We start from the raw sequence: 21086 nt of genomic DNA, 5'->3' as shown, positions 1-21086 counted from the left end.
TTCTTTTTCTTATATTTGCTCTTAGACTGGGCGGGGCACCTGAGTGACAGCTGGCAGCCACCATGCCTGCTGCCTGATCAAGGCTTTCCCTAGAGCCCCACTTTTCTGACTCCTTGGGAGTGGCTGTGGAGAAGAGGGTTTGCCCAGCAGCTTGGGCACAGGCCACCTTGTTGATGATCTGTACGCTTGGCTTTGGCCATCTGTCATCTCATTGGGCCTTGGGAAGTACTCAGGGAAGGTACTTTTCTCCCTTTTTTTTTTTTTTTTTTTTTTTTTTTGAGACAGAGTCTTGCTCTGTTGCCCAGGCTGGAGTGCAGTGGCGTGATCTTGGCTCACTGCAAGCTCTGCCTTCCGGGTTCAAGAGACTCTCCTGCCTCAGCCTCCCGAGTAGCTGGGACTACAGGCACGCGCCACCACACCCAGCTAATGTTTTTGTACTTTTGGTAGAGACAGAGTTTCACCGTGTTGGTCAAGCTGGTCTGGAACTCGTGACATCGGTGATCCACCTGCCTCGGCCTCCCAAAGTGCTGGGATTACAGGTGTGAGCCACCACGCCCGGCCCTTTTCTTCCTATTTTATAGATAAGGAAACTGAGATGTGGGAAGCTTTAGAGCAGGACCGTAGAACAGACACTCTCCTGACAGACTGGAGCCTCAGGGTAGATTTGTTCGGCTTCAGAAATCCTCCAGCGGCAGCAATGTCTTATATCTGTGTCAATACGGTCACCAGAAGCCACGTGTGACTCTTGGAAATGAGGCTCATGCAACAAAGAGACTGAGCCTCACTTTTATTGAAGTTTAATTAAAGCTTTGGGGACTTCTTTGAGAGCATATCTAATTACTTCTTGAACTGGGACCAAAGCAGTGTGTTCTAGGTCACCTCAGAGGTCATTGGCGGCCCTAAGTCTGTGACTGGGTTCAGGCCATCCAGATGGCTGGCCTTCTCCTCCTCCTCAAGTCCCGCCTGGGCTGATTTCCCCCTCCTGAGAGACCCCCAAGATCTGCAGCTCCTGCAGTAGGGCAGAGGGCAGAGGGTCGGAGGCTCCTGGGAACACCCCCTCCTCTAGGTCTGACCCTCCCACCTGCTGGAAGAAGAAGGGCAGGATGAATGAGAGCCAGGGGGTGCCGTGCAGGTGTGAAGTCCACCTGGAGGGGCTGATGGTTAGTGGGGGGCTAGGGAGGTCTTTTCTGAAAGGCCCTTTACATTCTCAGAAGGCAGAGTGAGCCACCCAGAATGTGCCTTCCCATCCCCACCCTATGACCACAGCTGCACCCTTTGCTGTGCAGCTTTCACTCCATGGAGACAGCCCCGCCTTGCTTCCCACTGTTTCCTGGGTCTCCTCCCTCTCTCCCTAAAAACCAGTTCTCAGCCAACAGCCTCACAACTGAGTTACAGGCGATGTTTAGCTTCACAGGCTCAGCATCTTTGCAGGAGATAATTTGTATTTTAACCACTGGGAAGCAGTAGAATATTAGGCATCAAAAAGCTCGGCCGGGCGCGGTGGCTCACAGCTGTAATCCCAGCACTTTGGGAGGCCGAGGCAGGTGGATCACCTGAGGTCAGGAGTTCGAGACCAGCCTGGCCAATATGGTGAAACCCCATCTCTACCATAAGTACAAAAAAATTAGCTGGGCATGGTGGCGCATGGCTGTAATCCTAGCTATTTGGGAGGCTGAGGCAGGAGGATCACCTGAGGTCAGGAGTTCGAGACCGGCCTGGCCAATATGGTGAAACCCCATCTCTACCAAAAGTATAAAAAAATTAGCTGGGCGTGGTGGCACATGGCTGTAATCCTAGCTACTTGGGAGGCTGAGGCAGGAGAATCGCTTGAACCCAGCAGGCAGAGGTTGCAACGAGCCTAGATCATGGCACTGCTCTCCAGTCTGAGCGACAGAGCAAGACTCCATCTTAAAAAGAGAGAGAGAAAGTGCAAAAGCAGGGAGGCTTCTCACATCTCTAAAAATCCTATCAGAGTGACCAGTGGCATGGGCAATACATCCTGGAAAGTTCATGAACTTCTCCAAGCCTCAGTCTCCAGCTGTACCCGTCTGTCCCACAGGCTTCAGTGAGGCATACTGAGGTGACATTTGTGAACTTTCTCCATGAGCTGGCAGGCGGGACACAGATGCCAGCGTTCCACTGTCACCTTAGCACTGAGTCCAGTGAGAGCTGGAAGGACAACCCCTGAGTCATCACCTGCCGGGTGCAGACGGTCCTTCCTGTCCACACCTGTGCCTGCAAGGTCGCCTCGGGGGATGGTGAGGTGTAGGGCGGGGGCGAGGGCAGAGGGCTGGCCAGAGGCGGTGGTCATCCATGAGTTCCCTTTCTGCCTTTCTGGTCTGGTGCAGTGTTGAGGATGGTCCAGTGATGCAACCATAGCACTTCCGGGATGATAGCCCATCCCACACTCTGCTGACACAGACAGAGGCACTTGGGGTGGATTCATTTGGCGTGCTTAGGAAATCAGAAGCACGTGCCGCTGTCACAGATAGATGTTGTCTTGGTTGTTGGTGTAAGGCAGACCCCCTTCCATGCCGGGAGTCGGGGGAGGTGAGGAAGGGCACAGAGACTCAGGCTTTTCTTTGGGTTTCTGGCTCCCTGCTTGCCTGTAGTTTGGGAGGTTAGGTTGGTGTTTTTGCCGTCCCTCCCTGCTGTGCAAAGGGGAATGGAGTGGCATAAGGAGGAGCTGCCCAGCTAGACACAAGCCCTAGCCATCTGCAGCCCTGGCTGCGTGGAAGATGTGTCTGTAGAAAGAAATACCCGTTTCCTGGGCCAGGGCAGTGGCTCACGCCTGTAATCCCAGCACTTTGGGAGGCTGAGGCGGGTGGATCACTTGAGGTCAGGAGTTTGAGACCAGCCTGGCCAACATGGTGAAACCCCATCTCTACTAAAAATACAAAAAAAAAAAAAAAAAATTAGCAGGGTGTTGTGGTGCACGTCTGTAGTCTCAGCTACTCAGGAGGCTGAGGCAGGAGAATCACTTAAACCCAGGAGGTGGAGGTTGCGGTGAGCTGAGATCGTGCCACTGCACTCCAGCCTGGGTGACAGAGTGAGACTCTGTCTAAAAAAAAAAAAAAAAGAGGCCGGGCGCGGTGGCTCACGCCTGTAATCCCAGCACTTTGGGAGGCCGAGACGGGCGGATCACAAGGTCAGGAGATCGAGACCATCCTGGCTAACACGGTGAAACCCCGTCTCTACTAAAAAATACAAAAAACTAGCCGGGCGAGGTGGCGGGCGCCTGTAGTCCCAGCTACTCGGGAGGCTGAGGCAGGAGAATGGCGTGAACCCGGGAGGCGGAGCTTGCAGTGAGCTGAGATCCGGCCACCGCACTCCAGCCTGGGTGACAGAGCGAGACTCCGTCTCAAAAAAAAAAAAAAAAAGAAAAGAAAAGAAGTATCTGTTTCCTGGTTTGTCCCAGAGAAAAGACTGCAGTGAATGGCAGCGTGGAGGGGAGGCAGAGAGTGACACAGAGATGCACACACAAAGAAAGATGTAGAGGGAGACACAGAGAAGAGAGAAACAGACAGAGAACAGCATGTGGACAGCCCCAAGGGAGGGCTGCGCGTGAGGATGCCTCTTATGGCTGCACCTGGCTTCCTGGGGAGAAAATGCAGCTCACAGGAGCCGGTACGCCCCCTTCCATTTTACTCACCCCTGCCCAGCCACCCACATGGGCACAGCCTTAAAACAACACACAAGGAGCTGCCACCTTTCCTGCTGGGCAGATGCCAAGCAGCCCCAGTGCCTGCTACTTCCCTAGCAGGGTTCAGTCCACCTGGGGTGCTGGGGGGCAGTGCAGAGGGGTGGTCTGTGGCTGATTTCCACTTGGTGGGCCCCAGTACACTTCCACGGCACGCCCCTCACCACACCAATGTGAGTTCTGAGAATGCAAACCAGATTGAGCGTAAGCCAGAACAAACAGTAATTAGGAAGGTAAACCCGACACGAAAATAAGCATAATGCATTCCTAATTCAAATAAGAATTATTTGTAGACTCTCTGCTGTTTCCGAATTATCAGTGGAACGTTCCACTCCATTTGCATAGATAATTGAGAGTTAACTGTACTTTCTGTACCAAGGCCTGAGAGATGAGCAGGGCAAGTGCCGTCCGTCTGGGTGAAGAGAAGGAAATTTCGTTGGTGGTCTCAACTGGGCACTGCAGAGAGAAGGGACCTAGAACAAAATCTGGCACTTGGGGACACTCAATAAGTATTTGCTGAATTAATTGCCATGATTTATTGAACATCTACCAGTGCCAGCTGGTTTGTATCTGACATGTTTTTGAATCCCCACAAGGTATTGTGAGAATTCGATACTGAGAGAGGTACTGCCGACCCATTCTTATAGACGCAGACACTAACGCTGGAGATGTTTAGTTGCTTACTCAGAGTCCCACGAGTGGTCAGGGGCAGAGATGGGCTGGACTCCAGGTCTGTGACTCCCAGGCTGGAGTGGGCCCCACTTTCTGCTGGAGGAGGGTGTGGGAAACGGCTGTGGCTGGGTGTGTGGTAGAAGGTAGGAGATACGGGACTACAGTCTTCTTAGGAGCTCAAGATGATCCAAGCTCCGCTCTGCTTCTCTTCCTCCAGTAGAACGGGGCAATGACTCCAACCCCATGTTCTGGCCTCCAGTTCCCATCCTGGGACACTCCTGTACCCTGGGTTTCAGCTTCTCCATCCAACGAGATGGAAAGAATAATATTTACCGTCCCACTTCCTTCCCTCTGCCTTCAGAGGGGGCTGGGGTGGAGCATGAGGCTGAGGGTGCTCTGGGTTCTTGAAAGCCCGTCTGTCCAAGGTGTTCTGATGATGATAGTTATCGCCATGCCCAGTTTCACTGGAATGGCATTTCCGGGGCCTCTCCCTCTACCTCAGTAAGCTCACCCAGGAGCCAAATGCAAGTGAGTGCAGCCGCATGGGAGCTGGTCGCTGGGACACTTTCTCCTAGCGCAGGTCGCAGGTTAGAAGGCAGAAGTATTTGCCTGTGAGCTCATCCCCAAACCCCAAAACAGAGTGCTGGTTTCCTGGTGCTGTTCTGTCGTGGGGGAGGGAGCACAGAAGGAAAGCCACTCCCGTCACCCCACCACTGGCTTCAGCAGACACTCTGTGCCCACACAGCTGCAATGGCAGGACAAAACAAGGAGGCCCCAGTCTCAGATATCAGGATAGAGCAAATAGAAACCAAGAAACATCGACTGAAATGGAGCAGACCCTGTTGCTGGGTGTCTGTGTTTTGGGATGGGGAGATTAGGCCAGGCCTCCTGCCCACACAGGCTTGCGTGCGGCCTCACTCTAAGAAAAGACCCAGGTGGCTTTGCATTTTGCATTTCTTCTTCTTTTTTTTAAAGATGGAGTCTCACTCTGTCACCCAAGCTGGAGTGCTGTGGTGCAGCGTCGGCTCCCTGCAACCTCTGTCTCCTGGGTTCAAGTGATTCTCATGTCTCAGCCTCCTGAGTCGCTGGGACTATAGGCATGACAGCCACCACCACGCGTGGCTTATTTTTTGTATTTTTAGTAGAAACAGGGTTTCACCATGTTGACCAGGCTGGTCTCGAACTCCTGACCTCAGGTGATCCTCCCGCCTTGCCTCCCAAAGTGCTAGGGTTACAGGCGTGAGCCACGGCACACAGCCTGCATTTCTTCTTGAGAGGCTACCCATGGCCAGGCACTGCTGCAGGCAATGGGGATGACAGTGAGCTGATGTTGGTGGGGCTGAGAGGAAAGACATCTGCCCATGCTCTAGACCAGAGCTGCCCCATAGAAGCATAATGCAGGCCACACATGGAAATGCTTAACTCTCCAGCACCCACATTGAGAAAGTAAAAAAAAAAAAAAAAGCAAAACGGGGCACACATTTTAGTTATAAGCTTTATGTAACCCAGTATACCTGATAATTGGTCATTTTGACATGTCATCTAGATACAAACTATTTTTTCACTCTTTTTCTGGTCCCAAGTCATCAAAATCCCATGTGCATTTCACACACACGCACGCACACACACACACATGCACGCGCGTACACACACACACACACACACACACATATACAGAGTGTCTCAATTAGAACCGGCCATGTTTTAGCTCACACGCACGCACACACACACACATATGCACGCGCGTACACACACACACACACACACACACACACACACACACACATATACAGAGTGTCTCAATTAGAACCGGCCATGTTTTAGTTCAGAATGACCACATGTGGCCCGTGGCCTCTGCACTTGACAGCACCAGATCTACACAAACTCTTGAAGAACCAGAAAGCAGGTTTGTTTTGTTTGGTGGTGGTTGTTGTTGTTGTTGTTGGAGGCAGACTCTCACTCTGTCACCCAGGCTAGAGTACAGTGGCTGGTGCAATCTCAGCTCACTGCAAACTCCGCCTCCCAGGTTCAAGCAATTCTCCTGCCTCAACCTCCCTGGTAGCTGGAACTACAGGCATGCTCACCAAGCCCAGTTAATTTTTGTATTTTTAGTAGAGACGGGGTTTCACCATGTCGGCCAGGCTGGTCTCGAAATCCTGACCTCAAGTGATCCACCCACCTCGGCCTCCCGAAGTGCTGGGACTACAGGTGTGAGCCACCACACCTGACTTCCAGGAGGCAGTTTGTACCTAGATTCCTGGCAGAACTCCCTTGCTCAGAATCTGGGCTCCCTTATCACAGCCTCCTGCTCCACCTTCTCAGCCACTAAAACCCTAAAAAGTTGCGGAGGAGATCAGAGGCAAAGTCCATGTCTCCCCCAGCAGCTGTGGGAGTGAGGACAGCACCATGTGAAAGAGGGAGCAACACCGGTGTCTTCATGATAAAGTCATCTTACCCAAATTTTTTCCCAAGGCAAATGAACCCACAGGGCAGGGAGAACATCAGGGTTTCAGTGCTGCCTTCTGTCTGGCTCCATCTGTACCACAGTGGGCCTTCCCTCTGCTGGTGATGCCCTGGCCTTCCTCCCTTCATGCTTTCCCACTCCCACCTCCTCCACCATCAGGCCTGCTCCCCTAGCCCGGAACACGTACCTCCCCCAGTGGTTTCCAGCCACCTTCCTGTGGGCCAGCATAAGTGATTCTCCTTCTAAATTGCCTCCCAATAGGCAGTGAGCAGGCCACTTTTTCCTCTAGAGAAGAACTTGGCCAACTCAAGGCTCCACTGACCCTATCCACGGCATTTACTCGCAAAAATACAATTCCAATACAGTAAAGATTCTAGTCTTCCCAGCGTGGATTTCCAATTACCCACACCCAGCCAAGTGGCAGCCACTTCATTATAATTTTGTAATTGCCATATAGAATTCCCATAAATTTGCTGTTAATTTTTAACCACTGCATCCTTCTCTTAGAAAGTGTAGCAGTAATTTGAAAATCCATAGACAATATTTTTAAGTGGATAGAGGCAGAGCAGGGGGAATAAATCCAGTGAGGCTGGGTTTAGAGAAAATCCTACTAAAACAGCAGTCGGGGGTTGGCGTGGGAAGGTGAGTCTGGGGCTTCCTCCAACTTCGATGCAAACATTTCTTGCTAATATATGGTGTGTTGGTGGCAGCAAGGATTGATCAGAATCTGATCCGGGAAGATCCTGCTCTTAAATGAGAATGGCTGTGTGCACCAGGTTCTCTGTTAATAGACACATTCCCTGCCCCCACTGGGAGGTAATTTACAAGCCCGGCTTCCCAGTGCAGTCTCCCTACATTGTGCTGCTCCACGGTGCCTCCCGAATGCAACATGGACCAGGTCTATAAAAGGCGCTTTGGAGGAAATGGCAGCCACTCCGGCAGGCCTGCCCCTGCCCCCACCGCGCAAGTGAACACCCAGGTGCTCAGCAGAGGAATTAGCCTGCCTTTCAGGAGATGCTAATGAGGCAAGTTGAAAGCGGATGAGGTTGAGCCAGGAAGGAAACTGTTGGGCCCACAGAAGCCCTGGGCACCAGGGGCTGGCACAGAGGCCAGACAGTCCTGACAGCAGCCTGCTTCCCTCTGGGGGTCAGCAATGGAAAAAGCTGGATCTCCTAAAGGGAGACAGAGCCAGTGAGAGTGTGCAGGGCCCCCAAGGGAGCAGGAGGCTAAATCAGCAGGCAAGGATGTTTTGGTAAAAGATGGCCATCAGCAGGGCTAGCCGCTGGCCACCCCCTGCAAAACAGACAGTTCACTGACACCCATGCTTGTTTGGGCCCAGGAAGGCAAAGGTGTAGGCAGCGACTGTCGCTCCAGGGTCTGGCTGGAGCTGTCCCTGGTGCTGACGGTCTCACTGTTGTGCCCAGTCCTTCCAGCTCTCGCTCTGTGCTGCCAAGAGGGTTTCAGTCATGGACATCCACATCCAGCCCCCGTGTCCAGCCCTAGAAAAAGGAGCGATTGGCTCCAGGCTGGACGGGTTATCAGGCAGCAGCAGCAATGAGAAATTGGGCCACAGAGCGATTTGAAGGTCCTGGTGTTTGATCTATTGCGGGGCTGGCTCCTTGCAGCTTTGCTGCTCCTGAGTTTGGTGACCTGAGAGAATTAAAGCTGCCTTAAATACAGTCTCTGTTGGCTGTATATTAATCAAGCAGGAATCAAAAGTCACAGCATCCTAGGGAAGTAAGAGCAGGAACAGACGGCTCCCCGCAATCCTGATGCAGCAACTCTCAGTGGGAGGAAAGGCCGGGAGCTGCTGAGAGCAGCACAGGGCCCTCAGCTGGCTGCCAACTTCTCCAAACCTCCTTGCCAGTGAATTCTCAGAAACCTCATGCCTTGGAAAGGGAGTGTTGTGTTGGTGCCAAAACATCACTGGACCCCAGTGCTAGAGTGGATCAGGAAAGGGGAGGGATTTTCCTCCCAGGATCAAGAGGGAGGAGACGTTGGGGTGGGGGGGGGTGGCAGGGGTGGCAGCCCCAGAATAGCTTCATGCCTAACTCAAGACAAGCTCCCACACCCCCACCAGACAGGCATTTCCCCTGCTCTTGGGCAACTGTTAGGGACTAAAACACATCAGCATCCACTGCCCCATCCCTGCTCACCGGGCAGCGACTCACACAACTTCCCTGGTGTGTCTTAGGCTGCTGGGAGGGTCCTGCCCAGGGTCCTGCCTAACCCTGCCTTCTCCTTGCTCTCAAAGCCTGAGAAAGGAACTCGTATCTGGCCTCTGTCATCGTGGAGGTGTGGGGAGGTGAGTCTGTAGGTTACCGTCTACATCTGTTCCTTTGCTTCCTGGCAGACATGCTTGTCCCCACTCCCTTGAGTCCTGGGACAAGCTCAGCTCCCATGAGGCTTCGTTAGAAGGACCTGGCACCCCCACCTACCGCCGCCGGCCACCTCGTCACTCCAGGGCCCGGCCCCTGTCTGCAGCTTGGCACTGGCTGCCTGACAGTGCATTGGCCTCCCTAGGGCCACGCACTTTGCCAGGACAGTCATGCCTCTCCAGGCCTTTGTGTGCCTCGGGCTCCTAATGAGCTTTTAATGAGCTGACGCTTTGGCTTCAGGAGGCATGCAGGGGCAGGGGATGAGCAGAGTGCCCGCCCCTCACATTCTGTTTCCCGAGGCCTTGCAGTTGCCTTTTAACTCACTGAGTGCTGGGCTGGGGCGACAGGCAGCTGCTTTTTCCAGAGTCTTTCAGGTTTGGTCAGAGTTTGAAGGTGCTAGCTTCAGAGTCACCGAGTGCTGGGCTGGGGCCACAGGCAGCTGCTTTTTCCAGAGTCTTTCAGGTTTGGTCAGAGTTTGAAGGTGCTAGCTTCAGAGTCACCGAGTGCTGGGCTGGGGCCACAGGCAGCTGCTTTTTCCAGAGTCTTTCAGGTTTGGTCAGAGTTTGAAGGTGCTAGCTTCAGAGTCACCGAGTGCTGGGGCTGGGGCGACAGGCAGATGCTTTATCTAGTCTTTCAGGTCTGTTCAGAGTTTGGAGGTTCTAACTTCCCAGTCCTGGGGTGCGGGGTACCCCCGGGCCACCATTCCCTCTCTACAGTGCTGCACTTGCTCTCCGTGTGGCCTCTCCTTGCCCAGTGCTGGAGGAAGGGACATTGGTTTCTCTGTTAAGTAAGATTTTCTAAAAATTGATGGCAAAGGGGAGCACCCAGCCACTTCATTGCTGGAGGTGGGCCCTTGCTGCCTCCAGCCAGGAGTCAGCTCAGACCCACCCGCTGTTGATGAAAGAACAAACCTTGACCTCTTCCCACGGGTCTCCACTGAGGATCCCAGAATGCTGTTTCCTCAGTTCAACTCTAACCAAACATGGTGCAAATTCATGCCGGCCATAGCAATGGGAGCTACCGAAATTGTACCCACATTGTGTGTACAGTCTTCCCTTTCGGACGCCCTGAGAGTGCAGGGCTCTGTATGCAGGAGCTGTGCTCACTCAGCCCCCTCCCTCTATGCGTGGCTTTGCTCTACAAGTTTTGGTCAGTGGCCCCAGTCCCTCCTGGGAGTTACAGGGGGTGACAGTGACTTCAGCTTCTGGCCTAAGCGCCCCCTTCTCACTCTTTCCAAGCCTTCACCCTTTGAATAAAATTAAGACAGAAAAGGTTTGTGTGCAGGTGATAAAAACCTAACCAGGCCGGGCGCGGTGGCTCAAGCCTGTAATCCCAGCACTTTGGGAGGCCGAGGCGGGCGGATCACAAGGTCAGGAGATCGAGACCACAGTGAAACCCCATCTCTACTAAAAATACAAAAAATTAGCCGGGCGTGGTGGCGGGCGCCTGTAGTCCCAGCTACTCAGGAGGCTGAGGCAGGAGAATGGCGGGAACCCGGGAGGCGGAGCTTGCAGTGAGCCGAGATCGCGCCACTGCACTCCAGCCTGGGCAACAGCGTGAGACTCCGTCTCAAAAAAAAAAAAAAAAAAACCTAACCGGGCTCCCCAGAGAGACGGCAGGGCTTCCCCCAGTGGAGAGCTTCAAGGGGAAAAAAAAAAAAAAAAAAAGACAGTACGTGTCGCTGAAGGCTTCGGTGACTGCCAGCTAGAAGGCTGGGGATTGGAAGATGTGATGCCACTTCCCCTTCCAGCCCCATCACCCTTGTCCCTGAGGGCTCCTTTCTTCTTCTTCACTCTGTTTTTTGATTGGGGGAAGGAGGTGACCTCAAAGCAAGAGGCTGGATTTGACCCCGATGCTGAAGGACAGCAAGTGGGGATACCAAGAGTGATTTTAGTGGCGAGTACCTCCCGGGTGGGATGCGTGGAGCAGTGATATGGGGTTTCCTTGGCTGGTGTGATCCCTGCCCTGGCAGGAGCAAAGGCTGTTATGAGTCACGTCTGCAGTGGGGGCCCAAACATTAAAGGGCACTTCACTGGACACCCAGTCCGAGCTGGAGTCATCATCTCCAAACAAATATACAACTTCCCAAGCCATTCAGGACTCTCTTTTCTGTGGCCATCCATGGTCTGGGTACAAGGGTACTAAGCACGCACGCATAGGCTTGGGCAGGACAGGAGGGCTTGGGGCTGGTGGGTCAGCTGAGCGCGGGGTGAGGGCCCGAGAAATTGGGTGCCGCACGGAAGATCAGCTAGGAACGCTGGGAAAGGGCTTCCTTGGTCCAGCGGCAGCTCCTCTCCTTGGCGTCACCACAGGGCTCAGCAACCCACTGAGCCCTCGCGACCTCCTGCCTAACGAGAAAGAGGAAATTCGAGATAATTGCCGCACAGACGGAGCAGCGGTGTGATTAGTAAATGCCCAAGCTATTGCAAATGACTATTACATTAACAGATTTGGTTTGGAGTTGATCCTGTTAGGAGAGAGAGCCAAGGGCTAACGATGAGCATGTTCGCAGAAGGGCATGAGCCCAGCACGGTAGTCGAAGGTAAGACAAGGCCTCCTGTAAATCCAAGTTCCAAGTCTTGCCTTCTAGCCCAGATGCTGCCTCTAACTAGTTGTGTGACCTTGGACCACCTCTGTGATCCTAAAAGGGTCATCATATATCAAATGGGCATCGTTACACCTTCCCTACCTAACTTGTGATGATGAGGTGAGATACATGAAGGCTCTCTGAAAAGGCTAGGAAAGCAGTGAGCAGATACAAGGTATTGTTACAGTTAGCAATCAATAATAATAAATTGCCATTCTCGCCCTTTGTGTGCTTCTGTTCCTGGGAAGTTTAAGCAAATGGCCAGGCTCTGGAGCCTTTAGATGAGAGACAGAAATCAAAGTGCCCCCCTCTTCCTCCTTCGACTTCTGTGGGATTCTGGGCCCAGATTGCCAAACAGTGGCTTGGCCACAGCTGGCACTGAAGACCAAAGATCTGTTTCTCCCAGGCTCTGCTCAGCCCAGGCTGTCTCCTTGCCAGGAGCTCATGGCCCAGATGCAGCAGGAGCTTGCAACGAGCTTTCCAGGGCCGCAGCTTCCGAGGCCTCTTACCCACCGAGCCCTGGGGTGGAACATCAGAGTGCTGGCTGCTTTCAGATGTTCCTTTTGCTCGGTGTAGACCTCACTCCCCTTCCACAGAAGAGAAGGGAGAAGTCCTGGGGGCTCATTTAAAATAAATAAAGCTTGGCAACAGCGCTGAGTGAAAGGAGCAGAGTGAGCGGCACCCACAGTCCCTTCTCTGAACGCATTCCTCTGGCTCCCGGGCCCCCGAGGGGAGAGGAACTTGCAAGAGAAAGATGTGCTTATAACTGCAACCCTGTACAACTCCTGCCTCTGCCCATATATCTCAAGTGTGCCCTTTGCTTTCAGTCTCCCTGTATTTATTATGTTTAATTTTGCTGGGACATGGTTGTAAGTGAGACGGATGGACCCGAATGTGGCTTGCAAACGCCTCTTAATTAAACAGATAAATAAACTTCCTTTTCACGCCGATTTTTACTTTTGCTGCAGTCTCTGCTGGGGCCAGGGGGACAGTGCCAGTGGGTGGGGGACCCCCGCTGAGCCAGAAGGTGGGTGCTGGCCCCGGCAGCCTGGGCTGGGCGTAGCTTTCCCTCTGCACTGCTGAGGACCCCTGGCAGAGGGAGGCAGAGGGAGCTGGGGGTGGGGAGCACCCCAGCAGCCCCTCCTCGCAGGCCAGCCAGCGAAGGCGGTGTGAGTGGGCCCTCTGCTGGCCACCTCCAGCGAGGCCTCGCCTGCCAGGGCTGCACCAACGGCTCATCCCTGGGCTTGCTTCACCCCTGCTTGCAGGGATCCTCTGCTGCCTTTTCTGCCCTTCTGGGGAGATTAAACAGGCCAGAACAAAGTGGAAACCGCCCCTGACTCCTGATATAAGGAAGCCACCTCCTCTGGGAATCTGAGAATTTCTACTTAAAAAAAAAAAAAAAAAAAAAAAGGCTGACGAGTTTTCCATCCCCAGCCTGACCTTGCCCCATGGTGTCTGCTGGGGGCATCCCACGACAGCCTCAGTGGGGGCTCTTCCCTGACTCCGGCTCTGTTGCCCTGGCTGCCGAATTGGGACATTAATTCCCCGGAAAGTGTTCCATGGCGATACAGGACTCTGGCTGGTCAGAGTGGCTTCTTGGCTCTCCCCACACCCCATCACACACACAGGCCTGCATACATCCTCCCCTCCCTGAGCCATGCCCACCCCAACCCACTGTGGAGATCCAGTTCTTCCACTCTGCCTCTTTCATACCCCAGTGCTCATGCCCAAGCCCAGGCCAAACACCCCAGGGCTGGGGCAGGAAGGTCTGGCTCTGCAGAAAGCACAATGTATTTGTCGATTAAGGCTCGACTTGGCGCAGTTGAGCCCAGCTGCAACCAGAGACTGTGAGCTCACTCCTTGTCCTGGGACGCCGCTGCCAAGCTGCACACTGTCCTCATGGCACGGGGGAAGCCTGAGGACGGTCGGCCTGGGTGCCTGGAGGGGGAAAGAGGGGCAGGAGGATGAGGAATTCACCCCGCTTCCTCCCCTAAAGAGAGTATGGAGTTGCTTCCTTTCTGCTGCAATTTGCCATGTGCCGCCTTGGGAATTTCCAAAGGATGTGGGTAGGGGTCATAAGAAAGAGTCCCCCAAGTCATCTGACCACAGGACTCATTTGGCCCACCTTTTGTTAAAAACACAGGCCACCTTGGAGGCTAGTATTCCCCGGCATGCCTTCTAGCAAACGCCCTCCCAGGGTTAATCCTGTGTGCCCATTTCACAGAGGTACACACGGAAGAGACTCAGGGCATCTGGCAAGGTTACGTGGGCCAGGATTTCCCAGGCAGGCATGCTCAGGCAAGCTGGGGAAGACATGCCCTGCCCTACGGGAGGAGAGGCAGTGCCTGCACCCTCCAGGGCCCCTACCAGGGAAGGTGACACAGGATGGGGGCAGGAAGGAGCCAGGAGATCTCCAAAGCCTTCGAACCATCGGAACCTTTTGAGGTGCCTCCCTTGCCTGATATTTATAGTGGTGCCCAGGAGCGCAGAAATAATTACAGCTCAGTTCCTGCCTGCCTAACAAGGCCCTTCTCAGATTCAGGGCGAATGGGATATTTTTTCCTTGCCTCTTTTTTAAATAGTGAATATTAGCACCGGAGTGACAGCTCTTCCTAGCGCGCAGCCTCCCTCCGCCCCGGGAGCGGGGGCAGCAGAGCCACCAGGAGCACAGGCTTCCCCCACCCCCTGCTCAGGGCCACCCACCCTAGTCCACAAGGCACCAGGGACTCGGGAGGGCTGCATGGGGCGTGGGGAATCTGAAAAACTCTTTACCACCCTCGTGCCAGGTACTGGAGGTAGGAGGTGATGAGGGCATGGTTCCTGCTGGTGGGGTCCGCAGAGTCAGGTCCGCGGGACACTCTGAAACAATCACAGCAGAGCCCTGAGGTGTGTGCTATTCAGTAACTGGCTCGTGTTGAAGCACAGCCTAAGAGGCAGCGGGCACACAGCCCCTGTCCCAAGAAATAAGCCAAACACACACGTTGTTCAGATCCTTTTTCTGGAGGTATTATTTTCATTCCATTCTGCTATTCTCAGTCCTTTACCTCTGGAGCTGGGTGTGATGAGCCGCCTGATGGAGGCAGGTGTCCAGACATGCTCCTGGGCCCAGTGCAATCTGGAGGTGAGGCTGGAAGGCAGGTGGCTGGGCAGAGAGGCACACAGGTGAGCAGGTGCAGGGCTGCAGCTGGTGATGCAGATGCAGATAGTGAGGGCCACCCTGGCTTTCTTTGGGCCAATGACTGAGCTCAGGGGTCCAGGAAACCTTCCCTGGCCACACCCCAGATCTGAGCTCTCCCTGTCCTGGGCTGTCAAAGCTCTCAGTACATTAGGCTGCAGTCTTCATTTACCAGCTTGGTTTCCCCCACTAGACAGTGTGCTCACTCCAGAGCAGATAACTTGATTTCTGCAGCCCCAGCACCGAGTACGGTGTCTGCATATAGTGGGTTATCAATAAGGAAAAACGGTAGGGCTCAAAAAGTGGCTTTAGGTCAGGCATGGCGTAGGAAGCACTCCCAATCCCTTTCTGGAGGGGATGAGGCTTGAATTCCACAGGAGATACTTGGTCATAATAGTCATAATGGCAAATTAATGAGCAAATGATTCATGGGCAGGGTGGATCTGGAGCCTGGCTTTAGGCTGAATGCTATGTGGCTGTCCCGAATTCCTGAGCATCCTCCAGGGAAGGGGCAGCAGGGCAGTGATGACGGAGAGGTGCCCAGAGAAGACAAAAGAGGGATGGCTTCTGGAACAAGCCAGAACAACCTGACTCAGGAGGGAGGCAGCCAGGGCCACTCCAGGGCACCATACTCATGAAGAGCCCTTCTGCAAGGCTCAGCTGGCAAATGCTACAACCCACTTCATCCTCCTGGCCCAGGCATGCCCGGCCTTTGCACCGGGACCCCCACCACTGTCCTAGGCTGGGAAACCAAGTTATTGACAGCAGGGAGGGCCTCATCAAGTCCATAGCCAAGACCCTGTGGAGCCAGACAAGCCCCCTATACTTGTCCTGTGCCAGCACCACCCCCGATGGACCACAGAGCAGGATTTCAGAAGGTCAGACCACATGGCGAGATGGCCAGCTCGCCTGCCTCGTCTCTCCCCTGAGCCTTGTCTCTTCCCGTCTGCCTCCCTCCCAGACTCCACATCCCAGTTCCTCTATGAGGAAGATGAACATGGGGCACCTGGGAGAATGGTCCCAGGTGCCCTTACCTACCCGCCTTGTTCAAATGGAGCCTCCCAAACTGGGCGTGGAAAGGCCACCCTTCTCTCCCTCCCCTTCTTGCTCCCTCTTCCTCAATGGCCCTCAGGCCACATGTCCTGTAGTGGGTGCAGCAGGGATCTCAGACAACATCCGACCCATCTCTGGGGCTGGATGTGGAAACCAAGGCCCCCAGGGACAATCGAACTTCCAGAGATCACACAGCAAGTGAGGGTCTGACACGACTGCCGGGCTAGCCATCTGCACACTGCCAGGTGGTCCCAGGCCCGCCTCCCTCCAGCTCAGGGCTCACTGCCTGCCGTGAGAGGAGGGGAATCACAGGTGCCCTGAGGTAGGACAGCTGCGTTCAGAATGGTACTGTGTGCCTGGGATCTGCCCCTTTCCTGGAACGCATGAGGTTAGGCATGACCCCGCTGGCTCTGCCTCTGACAGTGGCCACTGGCAGCCCATCCCTTTTGCAGCCAAACTCACCTGTGGCTTATCCTGGTAAACTGAACCTGATCCAGGGGGCTTCTGGTGAGTGTGGACTTGGGGCAGGCCAGTGGGTGTGTGTGTGGCCGTTGAAGCTGCAGGTGTGTGCAGTCACAGTGGTGGAACAAGGGGCACTGCCAAGACTTCTGCCACATGCTGAATGGGGCAAAGAGGTGGGGACCTATGCACGCCTGTCCTGTGGGAGTGAAACACAAGTCCAGTGTGTCTGGGTACAGGGAGGGGAGGATGCATTGTGGCCGGTGCCCGTGTCCCCCACTCCTATCTAAGTATCCACAAGACCAGGTGCCTGTGGCAGGAGGTTGGGATGTATGATGGGGTCTGGGGGCCAGCAGGAGGACAGGAGAAGCTCCTGGAGGCTCTGGTTGGATTTCCAAGCCCTGGACAGCCAGAGAAGCCTTGCCCAGCGCGGAAGCCTCTGCGTAGATGCCCTCATTACATCACCGACATCCCCGCCACTGAGCCGGCCTCCCTTAAGAAAGGCGCTTCTCTGAACGCGAAACAGGACGAGGCGCCTTCCGGTCGGCCGGCCGCAGAGACGGCGGAGCGGCTCCTCCTCTCCGCAGCGGCCGGAGAACGGAGCGGGAGCAAAGGGAGATTCCAGACCCCCAGGCCGGGAGCAACTGCTGGCAGCGGGGAGGAGGAGGGGCGCGCAAGGGCCCGAGCGTGGGAGGGCGCGAGGGAGGGCTGTCCCGATACCGGCGGGCGAGGGGTTAAGTGTGGGATCAGCTGTTGTGCAGTCGCTCCGGATTCTCTTCCCTCCGCGCGGGGCTCCGCTTGATGTTGGAGTACGCCAGGGACTCCCCCTCCCACCGCTACACACGCGCGCACACGCGCGCACTCACACACGCACACGCACCACTCTTTGCAGACAGGGCTCCGGAGGCTCCAAAGTGACTGACTCCTGCTCTCGCCCGCTCGCCCGATCTCTCGCGCACAGACTCTCTGGCCGTATTCTCGCGCGCGCTCTCTCCAGCCTCCCCGCCCGGGCAGGGGGAACACCGGGCAGAGGCGCGCCGCTCTCCTTTCGATGCCTCCCTCTTAAAGAGCGCCACGAGGGGGAGGGGAGGCCCGGAGGAGGAGGAGGAGGAGAGAGACCGGGAGGGCGCCCGGGAGGCAGGGCGCGCGCACACTCCGAGGGACGCAGCGAGCGCAGAGCCGCCTCCGGCCGCCGGGCGCCCCCCTGCCGCCCCATGCTGTGCTCCATGGCGAACTCGGGCTGCCTCCTGCTGTCCAACTCCGGCAGCATGCTCCCGCACTCCGTGCCCTGCCCGCCCGCCTTCCTCTACCTCCAACAGGTAAGCGGCCCCCCGCCCGGCCCGGGCCCCCAGCCCGGCGCACGTGCGCCCCGCGCTGCCGCCCACGCCCCGCACTTGGCTGCCTCCGCGCCGCCGCCGCCGGTGGCCCCCGCTGCGCTCCCCGCGTCATGGCGCCCGGGCTGGGGTAGGGGTAACTGCGCCCCTGCGCGGCGGCCGAGCGCGGGGGCGCCCAGGGCGCGCGCGGCGCGGGGTGGGGGGGCCGGAGTTTGGGGCGTCGCTCGCAACTTTTCCGAAGGCGCGGGAGGGGGCGGCGGGCGGAGTCTCCGGGGAAGCCCGAGGGGAGGGGGCGGGGGTTCTCGGCGTCCGGGTCACTTTGGGGAACTTCGCGCCGGGCCGCGGGTGACTCGAGGAGGGGAGCCGGGCATCCTCCCCGGAAGCGTCGGGAAAGCCGGGGGGCGCGCGGAGGCGGCGGCGGGGGCGCCGAGCTCTGCTGCAGCGCAGACCGCGCGCCGGGCCTCCGGGGAGGCGGGGGAGGCGGGCCACCCGCTTGGCTAGGGAGGCCCCAGGAGCTCTGGCCGCGGAGGGGGCTGGGGCTAGACTTTTGCAATCTTGGGGACTGCGCAGGAAGCTCCGGCTGGCGAGTTGGGGATGGGTGGGGGCAGGAAAGTCGGCGACTCTGAGCCCCCAGATCCCCAGGATGCCCCGTGGGGAGGTGCGCACAGAGCATCAGCAGCCGCCGGCCCGCCGACCGGTTGGGACGTGGGGGGAGGGGACGGGGGTCCTGCGCTGCCACCCAATGCGGAATTAGTGCAGTCCCAGGCCTGCACTGGGGACAGAGGGGTACTCCCTCGTCTCCCCCAGGCCCCTCGGCCTCTGTGGGCCGTAGTTCCCGGCGCCAGCCTGGCCTGGGCTTCAGTACCCTGGCCTCACCCACCGTGGCTGCCCACACCTCTAGGCCTGCCCTTCCCTCCTGGCGCTGTGGCGTCTGCCTTGTTTTCGGTTCCCACCCTCACCCTCTGCTTGGGCCTGCAGGGGTGGGGGCGGCTGTGGAGGAGCCTGGTGGGATTGTGAGCGCTTCAGGCTGCATCCTGGGGCCTGCCTGGCCCAGTGAGAGGGGTTCCCATAGGACCCGTTCTGCACACTGTGTTGGGGTCTTCCAGACTGGAGAGGGAGGGTACAGGGTGCCCACCCCAAGGAATCTGGCCAGGCCAGGCCAGGAGTCTCCATGAAGATAGCTCCCCACCCCCACCTCCATGCACACGTTGAAGGAGGGATGGAGAAGAGTGAGAGAGTGTGTGTGTGTATGTGTGTGTTTGTGTCTTGGAGACAAGGAGAGACCCCAGGGGTCTGGACCTTTGGGGGATGGATTCTTACCCGTTTGTGAACCTTGGGCCCTCCAAGGAGCTATAGAAGAAGGAGAAGGTGATTTAAGGAGGAGCAATGGACAGAGAAGGCAAAGATGGGACCTTCCGAGCTGGCCCAGGGCAGCTAGCCCCTGGGCACTTGGGTCAGCCCGTTACAAGAGCCCATACATCAGGGACTGCCAAACATAGCAGCTACAGAGGAACAGGGGGACTGTGTGATGGTCAGGAGCAGAGGCTGGTGCAGGAGCAGAGGGTGACTGGCAGTGGCCTGCAGCCCAGGGCCCTTGACCTTTGGTGCCACCTTCCCAGGACCACCTGTGACATCTGGGGACTCCTGGACACAGCCCAGGAGCCACTGGGGAGCCCCCAGACTGACAGGCAGGAAGTCATCCAATCCCAGGCCATGGCCATCGCCCCAAATTCCCAGTTGACACTGAATCACAGGGAGTCAGGATAGGCTTCCCAAGGTCAGGTTCCCAGCCCCTCCCGGTTTTCCGTGAGCATAGGACTGACTTGGGAATCTCTGGGGTGCCCAGGTGAGGTTATTAGAGCAGATCTGTCCTACACTCACCCAGGAATGTCCCAGGCAGCAGGACGTGCAGCTTTGGGTTCTGCAGGTAGTGTAGGATTTAGAGTAAGGGTTCTGGCCTGGAGACCAATCCATGCTTTATTGGTTCTGTTGTCTTAGTTACTTCACCACTCTGAACCTCAGTGTCTTCCTTGGATGACATAATCCTCACAGGCTGAATGTGAGGGCTGAGTTAGGATGAAGTAGAGGCAAGCCTCCGAAAAATGGCAGCCACACATTTGGTGCTGTCTTGATGGAGTTAGACCAGTGCTCATAGTTGGGGTGAGTCCACTAACATGACCCACAGGGAAGACACCGCAATTTCTCCAGGGCTAGGTGAATGCATCCCTGACCTGTGGCGTTTGGAGCTTTCTGTAGGGGCAGTGGGAAGGCAAAAAGACATCCAAGGAACCATAGCCATCCTGAATTGTCCCTGGGAAAGCCAGAGCCTGCCGTTGCACCAGGCTTGGAACATTCACTTTCCTTCCCTCGCCCGCGGCTGTTCTGCTGGGGCGGTTGGCCATGTGTCTCAGTGGACTTCGGAAAGGTCTAGAATGCAGCCATTTCCTGGCTATTTGTGGGTCTATGTTTTTACAGGAGCACACACAGCTGGGGCGGGCCACAACCATTACGAAACAAATAACGACGTTTAGTTTGGGACCCCGCTTATCCCATACCTTTGGAATGAGCCAGAGCCTGGAGGTAGAGGCCGCAGGAGGAGGGGCCCGGGGCTATACCCGGCCAGGCCTCTGGAAATGAGAGCTGGCGGTGCTCCAGCCTCCCAGGTGGGGGCTGCAGGTCCTCTGCGTGAGTGAGTGTTGGCGCCATATGTAGGCTGTATACTCAATCTCAACAGCACATTTGATAACAAGAGCGGGAGCAAAAGACGTGAAATCAAGACAGGAGACGTAGTTTGAGGCGCATTAAGATGCAGCATTTAAACAGGCACGCTTTCTAAGCCTATAGTCTTTCAAACTGGAAATTACCAACTAAAACCTCACCCAGCGGAATTCCGTTCTACTGAAGCATTACCCTTTTCCTGCTGCCTTGGGTTGGACCCCAGGTAGGCTGGGGATGCGTCCGTCCCAAGACACAACAGTTCTGTGATGAATTAGAGGCCCTTCTTGTTGGTCCCTCTGTCTTCTCAGCCCCTCTCCCGGCAGCGTTGGTGATATTTCTGAGTTCTGACCATCCCAGGTTGATTTCGGCTCATCTGACACCAGGAGAACTCCAGCTGTGCTTTGGGCTCTGGCGTTTGTTAAGAGCTCATGAGGGGTGACCCTGGGCTGCACTCACTTCATGCCCTTTGAAGCTTTCCTGCCCACTCAGCCCACCTCCAGGAGCCCCACTTAGAGGCCAGCCTAGCTCCCTGCAGGGCAGCCCGGT

General features: G+C 56.0%; 1 protein-coding gene and 1 long non-coding RNA gene across 51 annotated transcripts in view; one reads left to right on the top strand and one right to left on the bottom strand.

Moving 5' to 3' along the window:
• Positions 1 to 21086, top strand: part of RBFOX3 (RNA binding fox-1 homolog 3) — a 522239-nt gene that overhangs the window by 410040 nt on the left and 91113 nt on the right. For 8 of the 50 annotated variants that reach the window (XM_074020777.1, XM_074020762.1, XM_074020765.1 and 5 more), the window contains exon 1: positions 17377 to 17807. The exons of the other annotated variants lie outside the window; for them this stretch is intronic. In XM_074020777.1, coding sequence (XP_073876878.1) covers positions 17703 to 17807 — 105 coding nt within the window. In that variant the 5' untranslated portion in view covers positions 17377 to 17702. Of the gene's footprint in view, positions 1 to 17376; positions 17808 to 21086 lie in introns of those variants that run through there. 50 annotated transcript variants of the gene reach the window in all.
• Positions 8827 to 10909, bottom strand: LOC141408861 (uncharacterized). Its single transcript, XR_012426296.1, has 2 exons — positions 10806 to 10909; positions 8827 to 10509 (listed from the first exon to the last, which is right to left on the bottom strand). It is a non-coding gene; the product is annotated as an uncharacterized lncRNA (long non-coding RNA).

This window comes from Macaca fascicularis, chromosome 16 (genome assembly GCF_037993035.2).
Source record: "Macaca fascicularis isolate 582-1 chromosome 16, T2T-MFA8v1.1".
Classification (NCBI taxonomy): domain Eukaryota; kingdom Metazoa; phylum Chordata; class Mammalia; order Primates; family Cercopithecidae; genus Macaca; species Macaca fascicularis.
Note: the sequence above shows the minus strand (reverse complement) of the source record. Positions and strands in the feature narration are given on the sequence as shown.